General features: G+C 39.1%; 1 protein-coding gene across 1 annotated transcript in view; it reads left to right on the top strand.

Moving 5' to 3' along the window:
• The window catches only part of tmeff2a (transmembrane protein with EGF-like and two follistatin-like domains 2a), a 77,781-nt gene extending 53,122 nt beyond the window's left edge, over positions 1–24,659 (top strand). Inside the window, exons 5-10 of the mRNA XM_088929865.1 lie at positions 7,346–7,442; positions 14,552–14,700; positions 15,139–15,198; positions 16,667–16,793; positions 17,873–18,031; positions 24,288–24,659. Coding sequence (XP_088785991.1) covers positions 7,346–7,442; positions 14,552–14,700; positions 15,139–15,198; positions 16,667–16,793; positions 17,873–18,031; positions 24,288–24,384 — 689 coding nt within the window. The 3' untranslated portion in view covers positions 24,385–24,659. The remainder of the gene's footprint in view (positions 1–7,345; positions 7,443–14,551; positions 14,701–15,138; positions 15,199–16,666; positions 16,794–17,872; positions 18,032–24,287) is intronic.
• Positions 24,660–27,748: the final 3,089 nt, after the last annotated feature.

Raw genomic sequence — 27,748 nt, 5'->3', positions numbered from 1 at the left:
TATTTACACTTATACAGAGCACAGCAGGTTGTCCAAACTCTGTCATTTATAGCTGCTCACTTTTAATCTTGATACTTTGTTCTTTCTTACTCTTTAAAGTGATATGATGTGTGTACTATGCTTATTATATAGATTGAAAGGATCAGCCACTCTATTTTCACATACAATACAAAAAAAATATTATTAGAAGTTCAGACTTTGAACCTATAGGTTTTCCAACCTAGTATTTATTTGTACCAGAGCTGTTGTTACAGAATTAAGGTTTTGCACAGATCTTACAGATTTCTGCCTGGCCTAAACTTATTCACAGGGGCCTATTGCCTGCAGTCTGGTCTGGTTCAAACTCACATGTATCCCTGATGGTGGAAGGAAGACTTTAATCTGCATTTCGGTAATAAATGAAAGGGATGCAGAGCTGCTTTAAGTGGGCTCTTTATCATTCCAGATCTATACCTTGCTGACTACAGCAGTGCATTTTAATATGGACCCGTTTTACTAGATATGAGAGCCGCAGAGAGGAAAGGCAGAGAAAGGGGTGATCATTACAGCCATTTTCTTATGCTTCTTTCATTCTCAGATTGCAGACAAATGTGTCAGCAATAAACACAAGAGCCTTTTTTCCACTATTACAACAGGGGATTTCTACATGGTTGTTTTTCAGTTATAATGTGATATACAAGTTTTCCATAACTATATAAATCCTATCGATACATATACAAACACATACACAAGTCAACACCAAGCCAAATAGATATTCATATTGACTTCTGCTTGCTCTTAAAACCACTAGCCCTGAAAGATGTTCTTTGTATGGTCCATGTAAAATATAAGCTCATTAAAATCGTCAGAGGATAGCTGCAGTATGTTAAGGTAATGAGCTCTAATAAGGGAAAACAGCTGTCTGTGGCAGCTTACTTTGACTTAATATATTTATTTTATATTTATAGTATGAATTAGAAGTCTTTTTAGATGATTCTTACATTGTGAAAATGAGAGCTAATTAATATTCATATATCTTGGGTAGAAATGGAAGTTTAAAATCCAGTGAAGCAGCAATGCTAAATTGCTCAATTTATACTAGATGATTCTGAGAAATATACATGAGAAATTTTGTTGACCTGGCTAAATGGCTTAGTTTTCATTTAGATAATGCTCTCATATTAAGTATAATATTGCCTCTGGCCACCTGGTTCAAAAAAGGCAGATTTGCAGACATAGAAGAAATATAGACTAAACTTTTCAGATTAATTCTTCATTGAAAAGGGAGAAGAATCCTCAGCAGTCTGGATACTATAGAGCCAAGACAAAGACAGAAAAATTAAACAACTAGGGAAAGGAAATACTTTAACATTGAATCACCTGCAGCACAGTGATTCTTCAACCTTTCACCCAGTAGCAAGTCACACACAATCATAAAAACACGAGCACAGCCAGTCTTCTACCACGGTATCATTATATTTACAGTTGTAGGGGTGAGATTTATTTTAAGTATTACAGAGAGGTTTGAGAGTATTGTTGAAAACCAGATAGACATTACACATGTGTGTAGGATAATGCATACTGAACACTTCTCATATAAAAACTATACAACTAAATGGCTTTTGTTATACAGCTTTTAATAAGTATGACCACATGTAAAAAGCTGTATTTGTGCTGAAATTTATAAAGATGGCTAGACCACAGCTTTTATTGACTGTGGCAAGTTAAAAACTGCAGCAGAAACACAAGTTGTCTATTCCTCATGAAAAACCTCCTCTTTAGCAGACGTGTAGCAGATCTGATATAACATCGGAAAGCTAAGGTAAAGTATATCGACACCCCCAGGATGGAAGAGAAATACTCACAGGACACATCTTTCTCAGCCTTTCTAAGTATTTGGGCTCTCAGTTGTAAGCATGCAGCGTAGCATGATACAGGACACAGGAGCATGATGTGAGTTCTCCTGTGTTCTGCCCTTTGAGGGTCACAGTGCCCTTCTCTGTATAACTGAGTGGGTATTTCTGCTTTGAGATCAGTAGCTAACAGGGAAACTGATGGTGTCGTGAAGTTCTTTTGAACAATGGTTTAGAATGATTTTTCAAAAGGCTAATGCTGTTTAGAGGACATGAAAAGCTCATTGGAAAAAAATAAATATTTCAGTCTTGTACAGTTCAGTTGCTTAAAATATACTGTAAGTGCATTGATCGGTTAGTGGAAATGAGGCTAATAACAAATGGAAGAAACATTTGTGCTTTTTAAGGGCCAGGAAAATTTCAGATGCAGCACCTGGGAGGAACAGTGGGCACTGTAACTCTCCCATTCCTGTATAGACCTACATTACCTAGGGCTTGGGGAGCTGCAGAAGGCTGTCCAAGTGAACGGTCATAAATGCTGTATCTTGAGAAACACGATTTAAATTCCAAACAGCTACCAATTACTTTCCCCACTGATATGTGATAGCTAAGTCTAAGCTACTTAGCTCAGAGAATGCACGGTACAACAAAGTTGGCAGACCATTAAAAAAAATAGTAATAATGAATTTCGCATGCCGCTTGGGAAGGATTTGGCTTGCTGAGAGAGAGAGAATTTGAAAGAGGGAAGCCTGAGTAAAATCTGTATACTTACTCTGTTCTCTGTTCTATGGATTAGCCACAGAAATTTGAAATGTGCTGTATCCTGTGCTCTGCTTGTAATTGGCTTTCCTTTTGCAGCTGGCTCTCTGGGTCTGGGCTTGACTCAGTGCACTTGTTTAATGCTGTGCTCTCCTGACTGTGTAAGAGTAGGAGTCTAGGAATTCTGGGACACTAAAAGCTCATCTTAGCATGTTTTGAGTTAATTAATAGCAAATAATATGTAATTTTATTTAATTATTCTATTGAACTTAATGAACCTGTTGTGTCCTGGCTTTTGTTTACATTGCTATTGTAACGATCCAGTGGCTCAGTAATTGTATAGAAGAACCCACTTGCTGGGCGAAAGTCAGATGAGATGGGTAACTGATGGGAAACTGTGGGCAGGATGCTGACAGGGAACAGCTGGATAGTGTTGCGTGTTTTCCAGAGGAACCGGGCTGAGCGGGGAGCGCTCGCACTGGAGACGAGTTGCAGGCTGCTTGCCAACAGGTGAGCTGAGTGAGCCGAGCACATGGGCAGACGTGATGCTGTGGCTAGCTGGGGACTCAGTGATGCGGCAGATCTGCGTTTGCAGGCAGGAAACGCAGTTCAAGTCTGTGGTTGAGCAGCTGAGGGTCGAAGCCGGTGGGAGACAAACACTGTCCAAAGCACGGAGGGGAGAACCAAGGAGCGAGGTCAAAGCAGGCGAGGTCCAGGTCCAAGAAACACAATAGAACAGTTCGTAGCAAGGGCAGGCCTAGGGGACAATGCTGTGAAGGTAAGCAGGGTCTGAAGCCAAGTAACCATGAAAAACAAGCCAAGGGGGAATCAGGGAACAAAGTCAGAATCAAAGCAGAGGTCAGGAATCCAATAAAAAGGCAACACTAGGGAAACAGGAACAAGGCTAGGGCAAAACTAGGGAAAACAAGGACAAGCTCGAGACTTGAGAGGTTCAGAGTACAAACACCATAACAGAGCCCAGAGCAGAGTCTGAGCTGCCCTTAAATATCCCTGAATCACCCAGACAGGCGAGATGATATTTGCCTCTAGGTGATTCAGGTCTCCTGTCAGTTGGTGTCCATGGCAACCAGGGCTGAGAGACAGGTGGATGGAGTGGAGGCCAGCTGCCAGCTGCCGTGCTAATGCTAGCTCTAAGCTGGTGTGAGCCTGACAGTTATACTTTTAAAATTATTTTTTTATTCAGAAATATTTGTACTTGTAAAAAAAGAATAAAAAGTCAAACCACCAGGTGCATAGGTAATAGGTAATGCAAGGTAATAGAGACTGTAACCTCTGAGTTGCAACTCAGTTGGACTTACCGTGTTTTGCATTGTGTAGAATTTCTGATATTTATTTGACAGCAAGAACTTTTGGTGAGGGTAGCAATGTAAACTTTAAAGCTTGAAAGTGGAGTTGGTAAAGTCTGAGTTCTCCAGTATCATCCTAACACTGAAAATGTGCTGTGTTTTGATTTTGAATTGATCTTTAATGGTTCAGCGATGACAAAAACGGCAGGGTGCTGTGTCTTTACTAGCTGTTGCTCCTCTCCAGGAGGTTAGCTGTCAGGACTGACAGGATGAGATGTTGTTTCAGTAACCCTTCCTACCTATTCTTCCTCTCCTGATTTGCCTTCCAATGGCTTTGCCCCTGAGTTTGTGCTATAGCTCATTTTGGCAGCCCTCCCCTGTAGTTATAAAATACCTACATAGGAGCAATTTCTTATACCAGCTGACTTGGATGTTACCATGGTTACAAGGTCTTCAGGCCCTGCTCTGACAGGAACTTCAGACTGCTTTAGAGCTCGGCCCAAAAGATGACCTGAGGGGAGGGGTTGTCACGTTTTTTACTTGGATTTATATTAATGGATTCTACAAGATGAGACATAGCCTACATTCAGAAGTATACCCTTTGTTGATGTTTTCTTAATTAATAAACAGAAATATTCTTCTCCATTTCTACTGTACAAGTTGGAAGTAGTGATTATGCATCACTGAAAAACTGCCCTCCGGCTAGGGCATCACTGAAGATGGCTTACTTTATGGTGTCAGACTCGATAGGAGTAATGATTTCAGTTCTGTTGTTTCACAGTGGATCCTTTCTTCTGCAACTGTTCTGACATTAACACCTCTGCCCATCGTGGTGTGAATAGATGGAGAATTTGATTTGTGGCTACATCAAGGTTTTAACAAAGGCCGCAAACACACTTTCTTTTAGCACCCTGAATTTTAAAGGGAGATTTCTCATTTCTAACTATTCCTCTCTTTCTAAGGCTTTATCATAAACACCTGTGCTCCAAAGTTTTGAATCACTATATCATTAACTACAACATGTTTCTGTCCATTATTGTACCTGCTGGTTACACCCTGTTTCCTACAAAAGAGGTAGCCTAGTGTCTTCCATCTGACCCGAGAGGACCTCAGTGAAGAGGTGAAAAGAGACTTTTTTAGCATGCTGTGAGTCATTCAATGTCTGGATTCCCACAACAGGAGATGGAAATTTTATTGATTTACTTCTCCTGTAGTCAAATTAAGCACAATACAAACTACAAAAAAAAACATATATATATTGTGGGTAGCTGCGTCAGCATGCGTAGGCTGCAAAGGAACAAGTAATAGGTTTATTCCATGCTGAAAAAAAGAAGAAAGAGAACACAATGTTTCGGCTGTGGAGCCTTCTTCAGGTGTCAATATATATATTGTGTATTCATACTAAAAATCTCACGCTGTGAAATTATACATGTAAGAAGATCACTATCTATGCTGAAGGGAGATGACTAGCAAACAGGAAACAGTACATCATGTCTAGGGACCTCTAACTGGGCAGAGGTAAGCAATGGTGTACCACAGGGAAACATTTTGGCCCCACTGTTTTTTTCTTATCTCTATCAATGACTTGGATATATTGCAAAAAGTAGACTATAAAACCAGGGATGTTGTGCTCAAGTTGTAATGCACTAGTAAAACCTAATTTATTGTGTTCAGGTTTTGTCCCATTACCTCAAAACGGTATGTTACATCCTCTGAAATCCAAAGAAGTGCAATAAGAATGATTCCTGGTTTAAGGTTTGAAGATGAGAGATTGAGAGATTTTACTTTAAGATGAGAAAAAATCTGTGGGGTAGAGATTGAGTCAGTTCCTACCCAATAGTGAAACCAGGACATTGGCTTACTACTGGAAATTAATCGGGACTGCATTCAGAACAGAGAAATGGAAACATCTCTGCACAAGAGCTATGGGTAAGACACTTCCCTGTCAGTCTCAAATTCTGGGCTTCTTCAAGAAATGGTTTGGTTAAAATTTTAGATTCAGTTAAGTACTAAAGTACCAAATAAGGAAGATATGACACATATTCTTGTGTAAGTCAGGAAATGCATGGGTCCATTTTATTATTGTTTTTGCCATTGTTGATATGCTGATAACAGCCACTGCACTCTTTTTAAGATTCTATTGTTAGAAGTTAATTAACGTCAGTATTAAACATTACAATAATCTTTTTGGCACCCACTCGCACAACTTCATCATGTGTGATCCTCTTGTCATTCATTTTTTTTCTGTGATTTTTTTTTTATGATACACTGAATCTCCTGACCAACAGGCTTTCAGGATGGACTACATTTCCAAAAGTTATAATGATCTTTAGTAAATATGATTGTGGTAACCCTGACAGATTCAATGCCAAGGTTCTATAGAGTTTTTTTCAGATTGCTCTAACACAATGCATGTTCCTACAACACAAACCTCTATTTATAGCATCAGGATCTTTAATCTGGTAGTAAATAAGTACAATATCTTATTTTGCTGAAATAATTCCTGAAACAGGAGAGAGCATCCTCAAATTGGACAGAGTAATATAATGACATGTTGATGCTGAGGTGAAAGCTCAGAGATGAAATGGGAAAAAAAACAACAGAGAAATGCAGAGCTTTTACCATTATACCAAGTTTACTGCAGTGTTTTTAAGAAAACAGAAGTATGAACTCTGAATGGAATGAAAAATATAAGCCTCAAAACTACCCAAGGGGTCTCCAGAATTAGCATTCCCCAAAATGTGTATGACAATTTGTCTTGTTTCCTTACTAAAAATGAAAGCAGGTGGAAACAGTGTGGTGAGAAATGTTTTATAGGCATGGCCCTTAGTCTGGTAGCAGATACTATATCTCACACTGCATCAGCTTTATCCTGTTGTTTTATGATTGAGTGCTTGCCACTATTGATCTGTTTCTTTCTTTTGAAGAGTTTCTTGTGGTAAACTAAAAGGCAGTGCCTCAGTGATGCAAGAGCAGCAAGTTTCAGCAGAGTCTCTGAGGTTTTATAGGAGATGGAAGTTGCTTTCCTACCACATTCCTCATTGCCATGCAAATAGAGCAGATATGCTTATAAGATGGAGATCAGGGTTAGACTTACTGCAGCCGTCCTTTGAAATCTTATCTTGCACCAAAATTAAATGGAGAGAGAAATCAGCCCGAGCTTAATTTAGCGTTCCTGACGGAGTTGTGAACTCCTGTGTGTGAAGGGTTGAGTATAGAGCCAGCTGAAGTTTAAACAAACACTGAAACTAATCTATTTATGCATAACATTTATGTTGTACCCATTGTACACCATCAAACAAAAATGAACACACATGTACAGAGTTTAATGGGATGTTTAAGTGTTTGAATGTTTTACCAGGTTTGGCAAGTTTTGTGCAGACGTTATGCTAGGTGGGTTGTGACAGTGTGACTGTTCCTGATGGAAGATGCCCCGTGTCCCTACAGGGGGAGAGGGCTCAGGGGAGACCAACCAGAAGGAACCATCCACATGTGACATCTGCCAGTTTGGTGCCGAGTGTGACGAGGATGCAGAGGATGTGTGGTAAGAGTAATTTAAAAGCAAATAAACAATAGGTTCAGACCAAAGAACTATGTGCATTGCTTTCATGGTAAAAAGTGGCCATTGAGAACACATTGCTGAGAATATTGCATATGAAAACATCAACATATTGATGAAAGATCAAAAATCAGTAAGAAAACATTCATTGAAATTCACAGATTTTGTAAGTAACTCAAAGCTGCATGATCACAGTGTGATAAATGTCTGTCTCTCAGAAATCTTTTATTCTCGTTATTGATAATGACAAAATACAGAAATACAAGAGACAGTGGGGGGGCATGGATTACATTTCTTAAAAAACAGTTCACATCTTTCAAACACACAAAGACATTAGATTGAAGAACGAAGTATATTGTTTTTACTTTTACAATTTAAAAGATGTGTTCACCGGGTTTCAAAGTAAGGAGGTTCCTGGAGAAGTGCATTCTCCATTTTCACATTCATATAATGACCTTGTTTCATGCTGCTATCCAAGGGAGTAAAGAAGACAGAGAGCTACTGAGTAGAAAGCTTATATCAAACATTTCCAAGTGTAATGGTCCCAGGACATCAGTACATGGTGCATGCCCTTCATGGTTTATATAATTAAAATGTTTTATTACTGAGACATGCTTTGAGTTAAGAGGAATAAAACAGAGAGAGAACAATGACTATGGATTTTGGCCGATTTGTAATGAGCAAGAGCTAGCATCTTTACCAAAACAACACAACAAGTTCATAAGGTTTCCTTGGCTTTCTGCAAAGCTGAGGATAGTCACGGTGACACAGATGTCTCTATCTGCACTGTATAGCAACATTAGCTGGCAATAGCAATTATTGCTCCTGAATTACCCAATTACAGCATGAATGAGGTTTTAAACAAGTAGGTAGACTGTCTATGTTCATAACCTCAAGTCATAACAAGCAATAGACTTGCTCAGAATGGCTGACTCTGCTTACCTAATTTGGGATGTAAGAGAATTTATCTGCACACAAACTTCAGCAAGTCTAACATAGCTGGCTAATTCTCCCAGAGTTAATGCAGACCATGAAAATGACTTTAACTTTATATCTTGGCCAAATGCCTGCTGATAGATAAGATTTATTTTTAGCATGGGATTTTAAAATGGAACATCACCACCCATTTTATTCCTGTAGATTAATTCTTTTTTACCTTAAAATGCATCTTCCCTAACTAAATGTTAATTGAATTGGGCCCACTTTCCCTTTACTGAGCTGAGTCACTGTGGGGAAAGATAGATTATTTTGTGCGATGCTCAGGGATGCCTAGAATGGCTGCTTACAGTAGCAGCAATTCTATCTTTCTTTAATAGAGTCTGAGCAGTAGGATTAATACCCAACAAATGGAGGCAGACAATTACTATTCAAATGGCTTAGCCAGGTAAAAAGAACCCTAGTTTTTAAATGCCAACAAGCCAAATGGAGAGTATCCAGTGGTGTGGATGGAAAAAAACTTTGGTGGGTAGAAACTTGGCATTACTCTAGAAGGGTGCAGCTGGAAAGGAAAATTTCTGTGGCTAGTGTAGTTTACTAATGATAATAAAACCTGAAACACTGAATAAATTATTTTATAACACTTTTTCATTGTGTGAATCCCTTGTGTGATGTTCAGCAGAGCAATAGTGCATAGTCAAAGTGAAATGGGAGTTCTCTTTAGTTACACACAAAAGCATAATCTACAGCTGAGCAGCTCAGAGGTAGATGAAATTGTGACAAAGGCAGTAGTTCATGACATTTTCCTCTGGCTCATTTTTGCTCTGGTCTTGTTAACTATAGTTGACCCAACATGAGTGAGTTCACGGTCTTAACTCTGTAGAAACATAGTTGCACTTGCTGCACTGACTGATAACAAATTAGATTAATTTAGAAAGAAGCGTTTTACAATTTGTGCGTTGGACTATATCTGATATTTTGTATATTTTTTCTTCACACACGTGTTATTTTAAAATATTAAGATTAGGGATTAAAGGGATAAATTCTGTATTTTTATGTACAGTAACAACCTTTGTCCACTGTGCACTTTCCATTGAATAGAACTACATAGTAATTAATTATTTTCTAATGCATGCACCTTAGGCTTAGAAAGTAACTGAGCTATAACTGACAGGAACAGACTACTAGAAAAGGTAATGGTGCCATGACTGCTTATCTGATTATTTGGCTCTGAGCTAAGCCTGGTACAAGGCTTTTCAAGCAGAGCAGCTGCATGTTGACCTCAAAGATCAGGTTAATATTCTCTCTGAAACATTTGAGTGTAAAAATAACAGATATTAAGTTGCTATTGTCCTGGTTCCTGGGTATTTTATGTAACGTCTTCAATTTTAGCATGTAAAGTGATGAAGATATGAGTAATGTTTGCTATCAGCTGTGCACTTTTCCAGTCAATGCTTTTTTGTTTACATAGAAACACATTTTCAGGGCAAGCATGCTCTCAAGACACTTTTACAGTGAGACACATTACCATAGGCCTATAGTGTCAGAGAGTGATAGAGTAAGCACAATAATTAATCATCAGGCTTAAAAAAATAGAATACATGATACTAGCAAATCGATAGTCCATGTCCTGCACAGAGGTTCATCCAGCACACAGCATCTCAAGACCTGTCTGACTGAGTGCACCATTAGCAGGAAGTAAGGCCTGAGTAAAGAACAATCAAGCAACATGACTACAACATGCATGTCAGCTGCCTTTACCACTGTGTCACTCGTACTGTGTGCCAACTATTATGTATGGTTATACTGCACACTTTTAGTTTTTTACCTTTTTGTTACCAAGATTTTTTCAGATGCTTCCTGGCAGTCAGAGCATGTATTTGTGCTTTTGGCATTTTTTTATGATTTAATGACTCATGTTTTTGGCCCCAGTTTTTGCACACTCCTTATCTACTCTTCTCATAGCTGTTCTGTCATTACTTGAGAGTTTTTTAGAATCGATTTTGTTTATAGAAGTGACTAATTGTCAATGGGTAAAGATGGTGTGGGATAGTAGTGTAGGATTGGATGTGTATATATGCTAGTGCCTCTGTTTGTGTGAATGAGAGTGCACAATTGCCAGATTTAATATGCGTGTTTGCAGAGTGTGGGGTCATGACTCCAGACTAACAAGGGAACAGAGTGTGATGCAGTGTTCTACTTTGTCTGAGGCAGTACTAGAGTATAGTGTTGCAATAATGCACAGGGCAGGAGAATGTGAGAAGGCTCATTAAAAATGCATGGGCTCCAGACACATTATCCTTTATGTACACCAGTGGGTTGCCGTGTTGGGGAACAAGCTCCATAATGCATTTTTGCACTTCTTTCTGTCTTTTTTTCAATGTGTGAGATTAAATGTGTGTGTGTGTTTGTCTCTTCAGTTTACCTGGTGTTGCTTGTCCTTGTGGTGAACTGGCTTGTGCTGTTCCCTGCCTTATTTAACGGGTAATAAAGCTATGATTGGGCTGATGTTCATCTGAGAAGAGGGTGACATTTATTAAGACTGTCGGGTAGTACTGCAAATGCAGAGCACAACTCTCCCACTCTGATTTTGAAATAGACTGGGGTGTAAACCATGTTCACTACAGTAACTTTGCATTGTATTTTAGCTGTTTGCCCATAGTTTTACTAATCCCAATGATAAAGCTTTGTTTCTTACTGCAGGTTATTCATGTTTTATAATGATATATCACAGTAAAATTTCATAAGGGGTAATGTTCACAGGGTAAGCTGAGCTTTTGCTAAATGCAGGAGCTATGACAACACATACAACTCAATTGTTTTTCTGATCTGTTGTTATTAACCCTTGAAGTTATCATTGCCAGAAATCAGCTTTAGATCTAGCAATGTTACAGAACTAACGACTATAGAGAGGGCAAAATATTTTCCTTCTCTTTCTAAATAATGATACACTGGGTCAGTATTGTCAACACTGTTCAGAAGAATAAGGTAGCTAAAAGATTTACTCTTCATTAATGTTTTGTCCTTCAGGATCTGAGAGGGTTAACCTTGGGTGAAGGTAAGGACGGGCTTAGAGGAATAATGCCGAATTGCTTGGACAAATGTCCAATCTTAGAAAAATGTGGTCTGTTGATTTTTTTCCTATATGTACAGTAGTTACCTTTTTGTCAGGAGGGTTTAAAGTCTTACCACATTGCCTCTCCAATCTGCTGTATTATGATGGTCCTGATTGCAGTGTCCTAGTTCAGAGGGAGTGCTTTTGAAGACACTGTCAGTGGTTTCTGATCTGAGTAGCAGTGATAATTACCACTTTCACCCCTTTCTGGGTTACTGAAACTTGAGTGCAGGCTCCTGACAAGACAGATCAATATCAATGTTTGTTTTTTCTCCAACATATATTTTTGAAATCTGATTTTTATATGTTAACTGTTGTTATTGCAATGTCAACTAGCCACTCCAGCACACAAAAAAAATATTTCTGAAAAGATTCCCCCAGGTGCAGTGAAGCAAAACAGATGAGTAGTACCATGGTTGCTATGCAAAACATTTTTACCAATGTGTCATTCCAAACCCTCAGAATCCACCTTGCTCACATATAAATACTAGTTACTTACTTGTAGAGCCCTGTATTAACTGAACAGCCTTGACATAGAGATCAGAAAAACAAAGTTACAAATGAAAGGCCATTCAACCATTAACTAATGGCAGTGTACAAACCGATGCCCCAGTATGACCAGTGCCCTGACTTTTTGATCATTCATGATCACATGGCACAGTTCAGTTCATAAAAGTGGGGATTTTCACCCAAATGTCCTGGCTAAATTCTACCTGGGGCTTACACAGTCACACCCCTCTAAAGTTCTCCCTTAATTTAACTGTTGTTTCTCACTTTTCCACTCTGACTTCTTGCTTTTCCACCTGATCTACTGTGTAGCAGGGATGCTCTGCATGTCATCTAGGTGGGTGCTCTGGGCTCATAACTGTGCATAGTGGATTTAAGTCCCTGTTGCAGTCCTGTTGCTGTGCTTTGATTGAAGTACTTTACCCCAGTGACTCCAGTCCATCCAGCTGTATAAGTGTGAACCTGCTTTGCTTGGGGGTAATCAATGTGATGGTCTGGCATCTCATCCACTTAATACCAGGTAAACCAGGAAAGGCTTTGGCCTGATAGCCGATATGGCTCACATGTGGATATTACCTATAATACTTCTAGATGTTTTCGTTGCTAATTAGTAATTGATGTGAGAACCTTGTTTTTAAAGGAAGCCAGGTCATCAGGTTCAACAATGAAATTAGTAAGCTCCCGTGTAAGATAGTACCTCCTGGTCTCAGCCTTAAATTCACTTCCCCTTAGTTTCCATTTATGTGTTCAGGTTTGTGAGCAACTTTTGATCCAGACAAAATCCATTGTGTTGACTTTGTTGGCACCTTTGAGGATTTTGCATATTTCACTCAAGTGCCCTTGTAGACTTCCCTCACACATTATCCAACACAAAATGAGGAAGACACAAACATAGCCCAATATGGTAGCCTGTCCTTGTGCATCATGCAGGGCCTGACAAAGCAGGTAATGAACTAATTGTGTGAAAATTGAATTTGACAGTATTTTGAAGAGTGCTCATTTAAAAATCGGTAGGGTTCTGTGACCACATCTTACAATAATGCAAAAGAGTTTGTCTTGCTCTGGTCTTCTTAATCAATTGTGAATGTGCTATAATGATAGTACTGCAAATAATAAGCAATAAATAGAGTTACCAAGTTCATTCAATTACTGAGCAGCCTGTAGTGCAGTTCTTTCAGATGTCATTGTTGATCTACAGTGCAAATATGACATGTGGCACTGTTTGAACATTGTGCACTGGGAGTTCCACACCCTTCTCCATTATTCAAATTTATCTAAGTGAGCTTCTTTTTTCCATATTTGGGAATGTCATTGTAAATAGAAAGACTAAATGATTTCATTCTAGATGGCCTTGTACAGTATTTATGTAAAAAAAATAAGATAAGATATATTCAACATGCAAGTTAATGGATTGCCTGTTCTCAGGACTAAATCATATCTTTTGTTTTAATAGTGTCTCCCAGTGAGAGCTACAAAAAAATTCATAAACATTAATCAGACTATCAATTTATTTCCACAGTTTTTAGAAATACATGAAAACCTGTGTATGAAGGATAACAGACTAAGGTATTGAGTCTTAAGATAGCTGCTAAAATATGCAATGCAGTTTTGCACCAATTCACCAGATACAATTCCTTGTACATATCACATACTTGGCAAATAAAGTGATTCTGATTCTGATCAGCAGTACTGTTAACCATTCCACTGTGCTGCTGTACTTATTAGTCACAAGCATTATAAAAGTTATGCAAAAGAGGACACCTTGGATGATCTTTCTTGTCCACTTTCTAATAGCTTTCCAATCTAGAAGCCTTGTCAGACTGAGAGCCTACCAGTGGCACTGTATTTCCAATGTTGAGATTCCTCCTAATTCCACTGCTGCCCATGGTACCAATCATTAGAATTTCAGTTATTTCACAGCAGAGCACAGATGACAAACACATATCAGTCTGAATTTCTCTCTAGAATTCCTAAAGATGGGTTGGTTTGTGGAGAACTCTGATGCACTCCCCATAAATTACATTTACCAAGTTATTGTATTAAATAGTACTGAATCCAATAGATGTAATAATATTGATAGGAAAACAACACTAGCAGCAGGACCAGAAGTTACAGCAAAAAAAGTAATAAGTAATTTGTGCTGTCTGCTAATTGGTTTGCTGTTATGGAGCTGTCCAAGCCCATGCTGTGTGTGGTGTTGATGGCTCAGTGGTGAAATGGAGATATCTGAGGCTCTAGAAGGCTGTCTGCCCCCTCTGGCCCTCAGACTGCCTGAGCGAGATCAGTAACACTGTGATCCCCTCCCCACACATCCCCAGGGCCTCCTTGCTGTCTACATGACCTTGCACTGTCAAGCTATCACCCCTAACATCCCAACGGCTGCCATGTCTGACAGCGTTTCTCATCTTTCACTCGTTCTCCCCCTACCTCTCTCTCTCTCTCTCACTTCCCCTCTCTCTGTCTCTCTCAACTCTCACTTCCCGTTCCTCTCCTTCACTTTCTCTCCGTGTCTTGTTTTGCTCTGCTGCTCACTCAGGTGCGTCTGTAACATCGACTGCTCCCACATCAGCTTCAACCCTGTCTGTGCCTCTGATGGCAAGTCCTATGACAACCCATGTCAGGTGAAGGAGGCCTCTTGTCAGAAGCAGGAGCGTATTGAAGTGAAGTACCTGGGCCGTTGTCAAGGTGAGTTCCTCAAATTCCTTCCTGTGACAGCTAATCCACTGTCTACAGCCCACTGTCATTTCCACTGCTCACTGACTTCCAGTGCCCTGTCATTCGGCATGGACTTGCTTATGATTACAATCAAATACAGCCTTCACACTGTTTTCATGTCATTACTGCCGTGCAACCCAGCTGTGCAAATACACATAAGCAAATTAACAAGAACACCACACTTATTGCTCTACAAGGCCTCAGCATGCCCTGTGATTAAGGTAAGATCTATGTTAATTGAAGCGGGCAGTGGTCCCTGTAGGGCATTTTGCACATGGTGTATTCTGTTGCCCCTATCATGCTGTGTTCTCTGTATGTAATAGTGCAATGATCAGAACCAGCCTGGGAAAGGTATGTTTGATGCTCTTGTCTCTAACAGCACTTCACTAATTTTTATTTCCTCTCCAGATGACATGACCACAGGGGCAAAGACTGGAGATGGCCATTATGCAAGAACAGATTACACAGGTGAGGCGTGATAGTGCCCTGTGATAGTGATTAAGGGGCAGCATGACTATTTCTGAGAGAACACCGATACTCTATCCAAAGTGGGCAAATGAATTAATACAAGCACAGACAATCACTGCTTTACCTACCTCAAAATGTTGTCTACAGTGAGAGGATTTTGTATGCCATCAATTTTCAGTGTATTTCTGTTGTAAAACAAAATCACATGCACATGCATATATACCAATGAAAAGTTTTATATATATAAATAGCATGTATACATATTATTTATGCTGTAACGGAACTTTCACAAGGTGAAATGAGAATGCAACTTGTGTTGCGTTTATGGAGCAGTATAGCATCTCAAGCATGCAGCACTTGCATAAAATCTATACTTAGGTCATTCAGAGGCAGTGCATGCTCCTCAAGGTATAGTATTCTTAAGCTGGGTTACAGCAAATCCTGCTAGCATTTTTTTCAAGACTTTATGCTTGCTCAGTTAGCATGGTGTGCGCTGCACCCTGTCGTGCCTGCCACTTTGATTGAATACTGCCATGGAACAGAGAATGCCAAGGGTCATAAGAGAGAGCAGTATTTTTGATTAATTGTATGCCTAACTAGTGTCCTCTACACTAGAGTGCACAGCTGCAGAGCAGCATAGACATCTGCAAAAAGAGGAAAAAAGAATAAAATACATCCAGAAATGGTACTGAAAAATACCTCCCTCCCTGCACACAATATTGCAAAAGCCTGCTTGTTATTACATATCAATGGAATTACTATGTGAAGTCCAGCACCTTCATATCTTAAACAGCTGTACAGCCATCCTGCACAATGAAAAGGCATTGTTTGAGAAAAGGTTTTGGCTCTTCAGTCTTATCACATGCACTTAATAGATAGTCAACGTTGTGCTCCTGACTGCTTAATTACATTGACATCACAGGGTCAGTAAGACAGTTACCCTCCCAATGATCACTGGGAGCTTTAGTAGTCAACAAGTCTCCTCTTATTCATAAAAAAGTCATAACAAAAAATAAAATTCATAATGGAGAATACTCACTTTCTGTGAAGCTGATCAACATCATTACAGTGAGAGGAAGCTGCTTTCAAAAGCATCTATGTTATGTCAGGGATATACTGCAAAAGATGCTAAGATTCAAGGAGAATTTATTAATTCTTTATGCATCTCAACAAATCAGTGAATATGGTCTCTAAGAGTAACTGGACAACATACGCTGTCTTCCCTGTTAATAAAGTGCATTTCCACATGACATTTGACATCTGTAATCATTCTCTTCTTCACAGCTTGGAAAGGTTAAAGGAGTGTAGAGGGCTTTTTCATTCTGCACTCTAGTCACATCGAAGTTCTCTTTAAAGTAAACATACATTGCAAACTCTGTCCTTGTGTGATATTTACCAGAGCCAGCAAAGCATGCATAATTAAACTCTCAGCTCTTTTCATATGTAAAATGCCACCTGTCTGGTTCAGAGGAGAACACGAACAAACTAGAGGAGGCAGCAAGAGGCCTATATATCCCCTGTCCAGAGCACTACAAGAACTACTGCGTTCATGGCAACTGTGAATATCCCAGCGGCATGCTGCCTCCTTCCTGCAGGTAACCCTGTTTTTGTCAACTCATGCAAAATGAAACTTCTAATTTGTCCAACTCCTGTAGTATGCAGTTTTAAGCAGCAAAAAGAGTAGGATTTTTCCAGAGGTACATTTTCAATTAATCAATCTACAGGATAGCATTATGGACTGACTGCTGCTACAGTGCCACGTTAATTAGATTGTGTGAAAAAAATAGTCAGACTTTCACCAGGTCGGGCAGAAACCAGTGTTATCCAGGCTCGAAAGGAGATGACACCATTTTCTATAACTGGATTAGTACAATCATCCCTTTTACGTGAGCACAGTAAATCTCGTATCTTTGGTCATTACAGGTCACATGAGCTGCTTCTTCAACTTCAATAACAGATAAAATGTGTAAAAAACATTTGCAAAAACACTTAGGTTTTGTTAATTTTCCCACCTGTATTTTAGTGGGTTTGAACATTGAGAGATGCAAAGGACATAGCAACAGATACTAGCTTACTAGGAGGGAGCATCACTATAACAGTTGATCTGTGATATTTGACAAAGTGAAGCCAGTTGATAATTTAAGAACAAAAGATTCAGTGATGTCAGTGATGCTGATGACAGGTGACAGAAGGAGGCAGGTCTCTGCAGGTGTTGCCAGTAATGGCCTCTCCTGAGACCTGTACAGATCCAAGCTTGCCAGGAAATGAGTGAAGCTGCTAATTAAAAAATGCTCCTCTTAGTCACAGAATGTGTGGTCTTAAGAATCTTGGAATTTAATTATATGTTGGGCAGAGTTATATGAAAATGTACCAGTATAACAAACATATCATATGTATAAATAGACTGATCACTGATAAATGGACTGATCGGTTTTATGCAGTCAGAATGAGGTGCAACTGCAGTGCCTGTAAAAGAGATCATATAATCTGCTGTTTATTTGAACAAAGCCAGGTATTACTCCAAACTCTTTCCACTTTATGGAGGGGATGTTACTGTATATAGTGATATGAGTGTTCTGCAGTACAGGTGCACAGAATACAGTGTAGAACTGAGATTTACTGGCTCTCTGGAGCCCTACTGTCCTGACTCTCACCCAGCCTCACTGTCTTGCAGGTGTGACTCAGGCTTCAGCGGGCCTCAGTGTGACACCAAGGAGTACAACGTTCTGTATGTGGTGCCAGGCTCAGGGAAGCTGCGCTATGTCCTCATCGCGTCCATTATTGGAGCTGTGCAGGTTGCCATCATCTGTGTGGTGGTATTATGTATAACACGGTAAGTGCATTGTGAGACACAGGCTCACAGATACAGCCTGACAGCTGTGGACAAACAGGAATTCAGACACAGACTCAGAGACATACCCAGGGAGGAACATAACCAGCAACATCAGAGGCAGGGCAGGAGTATTCCCTTAAACATAACCACAGACAAATAGATAATGACAAAATAGCAAAGCAAGGTTGATACACTGTCTCCCCTATTTTATTGCTCACACAGGGGTGAACTACATGGAGAAAACGCAGTTAGTATGCGTCACCTAGGAAAAAGGGCATTGTGCCCATCTTCACAGCTTCTTTCTTTTCTCATTAATGTCAGTCGGTCCCTACGGGGCTAAGTCCAAAGCATCAGTACACTTCATGCAAAGACATTATTGTCTATGAGTCATGTGTAAGGGCTATTAGTGTAATACTCCACTTAAAGCAAGGTATGTAACTTTATACAGATATGCCATCTCTTGTCTGTCATACTGTAGGGCAGTTAGGGAGGACAGACAACCCATCTGAATTACAAATCAAAAACCCAGAGAGAGCTGTTGGGAAATCACTGTGTAAATAAAGCCCCCAAAAGTCAATAAATTATTTATGAATTTAAAATTTGTAATACCTCTCGTTTTGAAAGTAGGGATACAAATGCAGAAGATGATCTATTTTTTTTCTACAAATATGCTGTGTCAGTGAATAAAAATATACCGTGCCTCAGTGTTATTTGTTAGTTATTATGTAAAGCAGTTTGATTATTTAGTTTGATTAAAAAAATAATAGAATAAAATTAAACTATGTATTTTTTAAAAAGGCAAAATCAGAAAATGCTTTTTTAGGCCAAAATAGCATGAAAAATACAGCCCAAAACAGCTTCTCACACATTGCTATTTCTTAATCAGGTTTACACCCTGCACAGAGCAGCAGTCCAGTCAGGATAGCCACTCCAATGTAATGTTAAATAAATCAGCCCTTTATAGCAAGCACCAGGAGTTTTCTTTTTTTCCTCTGCAATCCATGCTGAACATTTCCAATATAGCTAACAAGGCAACAAAATCAGTCACAGCCAAAACAAAAATCTTTAATAATCCATTTTAGTCCTTTCATTATGCTCTTCTGAGAAAAAAAAAGACTTCTGAAGGTTACACTTTCCCAAACTCAGCCTAAAATAAAAAAAATAAAAAGTGTTTCTATAGCAACCTTTGAGCTGGTCTTTTACCAATCGGTATCTTGTACTGAGATGTGTTTGGAGAATATTTTCAGATTCATATGTAAAAGGCTGAGATTAGAAAATTGATTTTCTTGACTGCTGTTTACCCTTGTTCAATTAAGTATTTCATTTCTGAAGTGCGAGCATCAGTAAACAGACACTGGGAAAGCTTTGACTGTTATGCTTCATCAAATAATGTACTTTTATTTATAAAATGAGAATAAAGTGGTTATGCTTAGCAGGAATAGCTTAGACATTCAGATGTAGATACAGGCACACTGGCATACAGATACATATACACTTGTGTTGCTGAACTCCGAGAGTATTGAAACATTCCGGGCTTTAGCAGCCTTTTAATGATTGCTTTCAGAGGCACACAGATCTGGGACTGAGCCATCCCAACAGGGCAATCAGCACTGGAACTTCTGACTGGTGACCTTTCCCTGAATGTTAAGTGCCCCCCCCCCCCTCCCCTCTGTTCAAGCCAGTACCTGTAAACTAGCCTCCTGTGGCTGCTTTTCACACTGTCTTTTTTATTTACTGCAGCAGCAGTGAATAAACACGTGAGGATGGTATTGAGCCGACAGACCGTGGTTCCCCACTTGCCCCCCAAAAACCATTTCCATCTCTACTACCAGGGCATTTTCTGGAAAAGAGTTTTTTTTTTTTTTGCACGTTAGGGCTTTCATCACAGTGATACCTTTGGGTTTAGTTATTGTGAGTTCCCAGTGACGTCTAACTGAGTTCAGCTACAGTGCCTTGCGAAAGTATTCGGCCCCCTTGAACTTTTCAACCTTTTGCCACATTTCAGGCTTCAAACATAAAGATATAAATTTTTTATTTTATGTGAAGAATCACCAACAAGTGGGACACAATTGTGAAGTGGAACGAAATCTATTGGATTTTTGAAACTTTTTTAACTAATAAAAAAAATGAAAAATGGGGCGTGCAAAATTATTCGGCCCCCTTGCGTTAATACTTTGTAGAGCCACCTTTTGCTGCGATTACAGCTGCAAGTCGCTTGGGGTATGTCTCTATCAGTTTTGCACATCGAGAGACTGAAATTCTTGCCCATTCTTCCTTGCAAAACAGCTCGAGCTCAGTGAGGTTGGATGGAGAGCGTTTGTGAACAGCAGTTTTCAGCTCTTTCCACAGATTCTCGATTGGATTCAGGTCTGGACTTTGACTTGGCCATTCAAACACCTGGATACGTTTATTTGTGAACCATTCCTTTGTAGATTTTGCTGTATGTTTGGGATCATTGTCTTGTTGGAAGATAAATCTCCGTCCCAGTTTCAGGTCTTTTGCAGACTCCAACAGGTTTTCATCCAGAATGGTCCTGTATTTGGCTGCATCCATCTTCCCCTCAATTTTAACCATCTTCCCTGTCCCTGCTGAAGAAAAGCAGGCCCAAACCATGATGCTGCCACCACCATGTTTGACAGTGGGGATGGTGTGTTGAGGGTGATGAGCTGTGTTGCTTTTACGCCAAACATATCCTTTGCATTGTGGCCAAAAAGTTCGATTTTGGTTTCATCTGACCAGAGCACCTTCTTCCACATGTTTGGGGTGTCTCCCAGGTGGCTTGTGGCAAACTTTAGACGAGACTTTTTATGGATATCTTTGAGAAATGGCTTTCTTCTTGCCACTCTTCCATAAAGGCCAGATTTGTGCAGTGTAAGACTGATTGTTGTCCTATGGACAGACTCTCCCACCTCAGCTGTAGTTCTCTGCAGTTCATCCAGAGTGATCATGGGCCTCTTGGCTGCATCTCTGATCAGTCTTCTCCTTGTCTGAGCTGAAAGTTTAGAGGGACGGCCAGGTCTTGGTAGATTTGCAGTGGTCTGATACTCCTTCCATTTCAAGATGATCGCTTGCACAGTGCTCCTTGGGATGTTTGAAGCTTGGGAAATCTTTTTGTATCCAAATCCTGCTTTAAACTTCTCCACAACAGTATTACGGACCTGCCTGGTGTGTTCCTTGGTCTTCATGATGCTCTCTGCGCTTTCAACAGAACCTTGAGACTATCACAGAGCAGGTGCATTTATACAGAGACTTGATTACACACAGGTGGATTCTATTTATCACCATCAGTCATTTAGGACAACATTGGATCATTCAGAGATCCTCGCTGAACTTCTGGAGTGAGTTTGCTGCACTGAAAGTAAAGGGGCCGAATAATTTTGCATGCCCCACTTTTCATTTTTTTATTAGTTAAAGTTTCAAAAATCCAATAGATTTCGTTCCACTTCACAATTGTGTCCCACTTGTTGGTGATTCTTCACATAAAATAAAAAATTTATATCTTTATGTTTGAAGCCTGAAATGTGGCAAAAGGTTGAAAAGTTCAAGGGGGCCGAATACTTTCGCAAGGCACTGTACCTTATTCTGCCCTTTTCCAAGCTTTGTCATCTAAATTATTTCTACCCGATGCTGTTTTTGGAAATCTCAATAGACCACTTATACTGATAGTTTACACATCTTAAGTGGTCATTTAGAATAAATTACTCAATCAGTCCAGTTGTTTTTTTTTTCCCCGAATGTGAGGCAGACTCCCATGTAATTTTAACTTGCCACAGTGCTGGCTGCATTGCGCTAATAGGTACTTGGTTGTCAGCCACATGTGTGAGCGGTAAGTTTTCTTTCCCATGGCCTCTAGACCTAGAAGAGAGCTTTGCTGTCAGTGCAGATAACTACAGTAATAATCAGCATTATAAAACCTAATCCAAAGGCCTGACAGGGAAGCACATCCAAACTATTGTTTATGGAAAACAGGACCTCAGGGCTACTGAGCTGATCTCTTACATGGGGAGAGTAGCTGCTATGAGACACCTTGTGTGTGGCGCTGGGCTGATTTCCCTATCCTTCCTTTCGCCCTTCACACCATGCCAGACCTAGGCAAAATATTGATTTCAGATCTTAAAATACTTCAAATTTACCAGAATGTTTTCTCAATGAGAAAATGCAAGAGTTCAACAGAATAGCGGACCTTGAATCAAATGTATGCAACATTTGTAATTCTCTAAGAAATGAAGGTCTCCATTGAGCATCCAGCCCTGGGCTTAGACTGAAACGCTTCAGCTAAACTCAGAACAATTAAGCCTTTTCCCCTTATGGTAGTGTTTTTTGCATTTCAATTGCAAGTTTTACTCCTTAAACTGAAACTACTGGACCTGTTAATGTTATTCCTTGAGTTGAGTAACTGGATTTGAACACGGCAGGCAAATGAGTTAAACATTGGGGTTATACAGGAACTCATACACATGTACATATACTGTTTAACCATTTTAAAAGTTCATCAAAACATCTGAGGAATCAAAATCTCTAAACATGTAACAAAAATGACACTAATGAAGCTTTACACTAAGTGCATTTTTTTAATTCCTCACTATTTCAAAGCTTTCAAATTTTGAATCCAAATTAATTTTTAGCCTTATTTGTCATGCAGTCAAAGAACGGTCTAAATAGACTGGCCATTCAAGAAAGTTAATTTTGAGAGGTTACTGAGTAGAAGCCAGCTTTACGTTACCCCCTTTATTTCTTACAGTGATTATGGGGAGTGTCTTCTGTAGCTTTTAAGGCATACAAATGGAGAATGTGTTATGTCTCATGCTTCACAGCAGGTTTATCCAACAGATTACTCTTAAAATGCTATACAGCTCAAGACATCCTAAAGACAGCTATGCTGTCAAGATTTACGTGAAGGCATTTAGTAAAAAAAATTCAGACCAAACAGTCCATTTATGGAAAAGTAATGCAGTGCTAAAGTGCTTGAATTTGTGCATTTATTTACTAGACAAACAAAGGGAGCTCATATTTAATAGGAATGATGTAACTTATTCCCAGAAAGCTTCTTGCTGTCTTTAAACTGTTTGTGTATGAGCCAGGACAAGGGATGGTGTCACCAGAACTACAACATTTCAGCCACATTTAATCTAAATCATTTAATGATTATGAGAGTAGCCAGTCAGGGCTTCATTAGAGGGCAGTCTCATCAATGTTAACTGCCTTATTAGGGCCGAGTAATTCCTTCGGTCTGCACCCACAGACCTCACTGTTCATGAATCATTTATAAATCTAGATTTTTGCTGTTATTCAATTTCACATTTGTTGAAGTACAATCCTCATGAAAGCTTACCACAAATTTGGACAGTACTTTTGCATTTTCCTATGGTTTTCATATTGTCTTCAATGATTGTGCCATTCTTTAACATATCTCTGTGCCTTCATATGATTCTCTTTACTTTTACCCACACTTCACACTCAGATTTTACATATCTTAGCCACAATAAGCATGTATGAGGGATGAGGCAGAACATAGGAACAGCCCACACTAAAGTCTTAAATGATGAGTTGTACTCTTTAAACATACTTGATGGACACAAAATGTGCATATAGGTGCATTAAATGTCTGAAAGTATTTCAGCAATGACAGAATTAATTTAACTATAGTTCAGTTTCACATTTGTGTTCATTTTAAGATGATTCTTTTTTCTCTGGTGATGCAGGTTTTGAAAGTGGAGGATTTAAAAAGACAAAAACAGATAAGGAGAGTGAGGCAGTTAGGTCTCACACCTCAATGCTCGTGTCTTGGGATTGCTTCCATGAGGAGTTTCTATTGCTCGTCCTGTGCTTGCTTGGGTTTTCACCAGGTGTTCCAGTTTCCACCTACCTGCCAAAACATGCTGGCTCACTTTGACTGGCTATTTTTATCTATGTTGGTGGAATGACCTTGTCCAGAGTGAGAATAGTACTATGCACTCAATCCTTCTATGCTCTCTACACTTCTACAGTTGTATCAAATAGCCATACAAATAACTATTTGATAATGAATGGATGATTTGAGAACCAGTTATGGCTTAAACAATATCTGAGAACAATTTAAATTGCCGTCTTATCTGATCTTAGAACCCAAAGGAACTCGGGTACTCCGATTTTCTATTTCAGACCGATTGAAAATAATCAAATTAATAACTGATCAAAGAACAGAAACCAATGAAAAAAAATCAATAACCACGTTTATAATTGATAAGAAAAACGTTTTTTTATTATGTTTTAACAGCAAATGTCCAAGGAGTAACAGGATAAACAGGCAGAAACAAAATGCAACGCACTACAGTTCAGAAAACACAATGCGAGCTTCAACCCGGCTCATCTAAGGACCATGCAAGAGTACTGAACCAATGCCCCCCCAAACCTGACCTCCCACCTCAACACTGCGGACTGCTCACAGCTGCGCAGGGGCAGGGGGGTGTCTCTCTGGACTGGGGCAGGAGCTACACATGTTGCCTTGCATTTGTGGTACACGACACCAATGAAGACATGATACTATGGCTATATTTGATTATGTATGAATATATTTCAAATAGTTATACATTGTCTTGATGGGGTTTTTTCTGTAATGTAAATAAATAATTTATATCACAAAAGAAAATGGAGCTTTTTATTTATTTTGATAAAGCACCTTGTAGAAGAACTTTTATGTAAAAATAATAAATAAAACTGCAAATTAATGTGTATGCTTCTAGGTCATCATCATCATCATCATCATCAACACCACATGCTCATTACCAGTCATGGAGGAGAGAAGGGTGCCTCTTTTATGTGTTCAGTGGTGGAGGGGTTCTATTCTTCCCCTCCACTGCTACTAGATGGGTCTCAAATTCCAGAACCTGATGTTTTTGAGTGCCAGGTTCTAGCCCCTGAGCTATCCAACCACCATATCATACATTTCCAAATGTGGTTTTGATACGAGCTGTGACCAGGGAGAAAAGCAGCAGAGGTCTAATCCTACCCTACCAAAACAAAGAATTTCACAGAAAAGAAAGAAAAAAAATCAACTTTAAGGAATCAGTCAAATTGATTTTAACATACTGTATGGGTATCGGCCTTTTAAATGTATAAATTGATCCCTTTTTTCTACACTCTTTAAGTCTTACCATCTTTACTATCAGTCATAGACATGCAAGGAAAATGCCTTCAATGGTCTGGCCTGGTTACTGCCCGTATTTTTGTAGCTTTGAACTTGTATAGATGGAACACTTTTTTCATAGTTCTATAAAGCATAGTGTGTGGAGTACGGTTGCTGTATTAAAAGTATTTTAGCCCTCGATAACCAGAGAAAATTACGAAATAAAATGTGTTGTTGAAAATAGTGTTTTTCGGTCACTCACCATTCAGAAATACAGGCTTCATCTGACCATCTACTCATCTGTTTTCTGTTATGTCTTTAAAAAAAAAGTCAGCAGACAAGTGGTTAATGAAGACTGTTCAGAAGCACAAGGAGAAGAGCTGCAGAATCAGGTGTATGCTTGTCAAAGAGTAGGTTTGTTTCTACAGACAAATGTTACCAATCACTTTCAGTAATCTCTGTCTCAAGAGCGATCATGTATCACATTAAATTCAATTGATCTAAAATTGTTGCTGGCCTTTTTATTTAAAACCTAGATGTTTTTCATGCTATCTCATTGTCAGTTTGGAGGCGAGATAAGAATTTGTTATTTGACAGAAAGAAAGCAATAACAATCCAATTTAAACCACAACCTGGCATTTCCAGAGATGAGATTTAGAAAAAATGTTTCCGAATGAGAACTAAATACAGCCAACATTTTAATGTTTACTGCTCAGAAAAAAACAGTACATCCTTCCCCTGTATAAATAAGACCTTGGCACCATTATCGGTTTTTCAATAAAACTGCATCCCCTGCTGAAATACCTTTCAAAACTGCATCTTGCATACAAAAATAAAAGTGTATACATATGAAAAGGAATTTGCTATTTAAAGAGGGATATAGTGCGCTTTCAGTTTCCAGTACAGTAGGTTTTGAATTTCTGGCATGTTTTTAGTCCTTCTTTTAAAAGCATTTCAGTATATCTCATCCCGTAGCCTGCAGGAATGCCAGTGCCTTACTGGCTGACAGTGACATGGTGATATATAGAAACACTGATGTGCAAAGTAAAGAAAGCTGTCTGCATCTTAAACTGAGCTGGGCTGCAGAGTGGAATCTCACTCTGATCGATCAATAGCATAATGCTGCCCATTACTCCCTAATCAATGCAGGCACAGAAGCCAACAGCAGAAAGCCTGTAATAATTGTATTTTCCCGTTTTCCTACGCAAGGTAGCTGTCAGATGGAATAAAAGCTAACAACGGGTGATGCTTCCAGTTGCCAGTGTTATTAGAATGAGTTTGTAGATTTCTCCTGGCATTGTCTTTGGTGTCTCATTGTACTGGGATATCAGATGAGTGACAGGATACGTCTAAGGTTCTACTTAAAAACTCATGGAAAATATTTGTTGCATTGTTGGAAATGTATAAAGCATTGTAGAACTTTGTACGATATATAGAAATTTTTTTTTAAAGCTTTAGTACAGCTTGAGCTCAGAGCCTCTACTCTGAATGCAGCAAATGCTTTCACACAGCACATTTACTTCTTCAACCACTTTGTAGGATAAATTAAAATATTTTTTTAAATCCAAAATATGTAACAGTATACACATAGCAGTTTTAATCCATTTGAGTTTTTATAAGCTAAGGGCTCTGGTATAAGTTATAGTAATGAAGTAAAAAAGAATTGCTTTTAATATTTTAGCTTCACACACCTGTCCATGTAAGTCTAGTAAAATCTAATGGTAACAAGCATGAATTATCCAGTATTTGGTGTTGTCTTAGGTAAGAAATTACTATGCATTCAGAATCTTAAATGTTTTCCTGAAAAAAAAAGTATTATAGAGTCCTTATTGAGTGAACTCAATCTCTGTAAAATGTGTTAATTCATTTAAAGTTTTATTTTCTGTCAAACCCAATGTCAGTAGACTTTATAGTGACTGTTTCAGATAAGAAGTGCTTCCTGGTCTGTACAATCTAAGAGCTAATGTCAAACCTAAGCATTATTTTTAGCATAAACAAATACCATGACATGGTTTGAGACTTCTTAAGCATAAGGTGTTGAAAACAATTTACTGGGTAATGTTATTAAGCAGAAGAGTGAAAAGCATTTGTCTGCCTCTCTGTATAAAAAGCACAACACTGGGAGTGTCAGGTCAGGTTAGAGGCAGCAGGACAATTGAAATGCACTGAACAACCTGAGAGCAGACGTGAGGAGAAAGCTCTGTGAAGCAGCTGTCTAACTCCATTCATATTCTTTGCGAACTGCGTGACTGCAGCACAGCAGACAGGAAGCAGAAGATTACAGTAAATAATCCATGAGCTGTACTACAGCATTGGGGCTCTGTATTAAACACACTGATAGGTGCCAAAGGGCTGGGTTTCTGGGCCAGCAGACAGTGGTCCGTCTTTGGAATGATAAGACTGTTTGCAGTACAGTGCTTGTGGAGTCAAACACTCAACTGAGAATCACAGTACAGTATCCATGTACAACTATGCCGTCATAAAGCAAAAGAGGTTAAAGACCATTAGTGTGAAGGAAAGTTCAATATCTGTATTACATCGTAAAGAGCATCTTCACCAGGTACCAGGAAACATCATCCCCGTTGATTACAGCTTATACACCTCAAATCTAG

Source organism: Atractosteus spatula, chromosome 13, assembly GCF_055471065.1.
Source record: "Atractosteus spatula isolate fAtrSpa1 chromosome 13, fAtrSpa1.hap1, whole genome shotgun sequence".
Classification (NCBI taxonomy): Eukaryota; Metazoa; Chordata; class Actinopteri; order Semionotiformes; family Lepisosteidae; genus Atractosteus; species Atractosteus spatula.
Note: the sequence above shows the minus strand (reverse complement) of the source record. Positions and strands in the feature narration are given on the sequence as shown.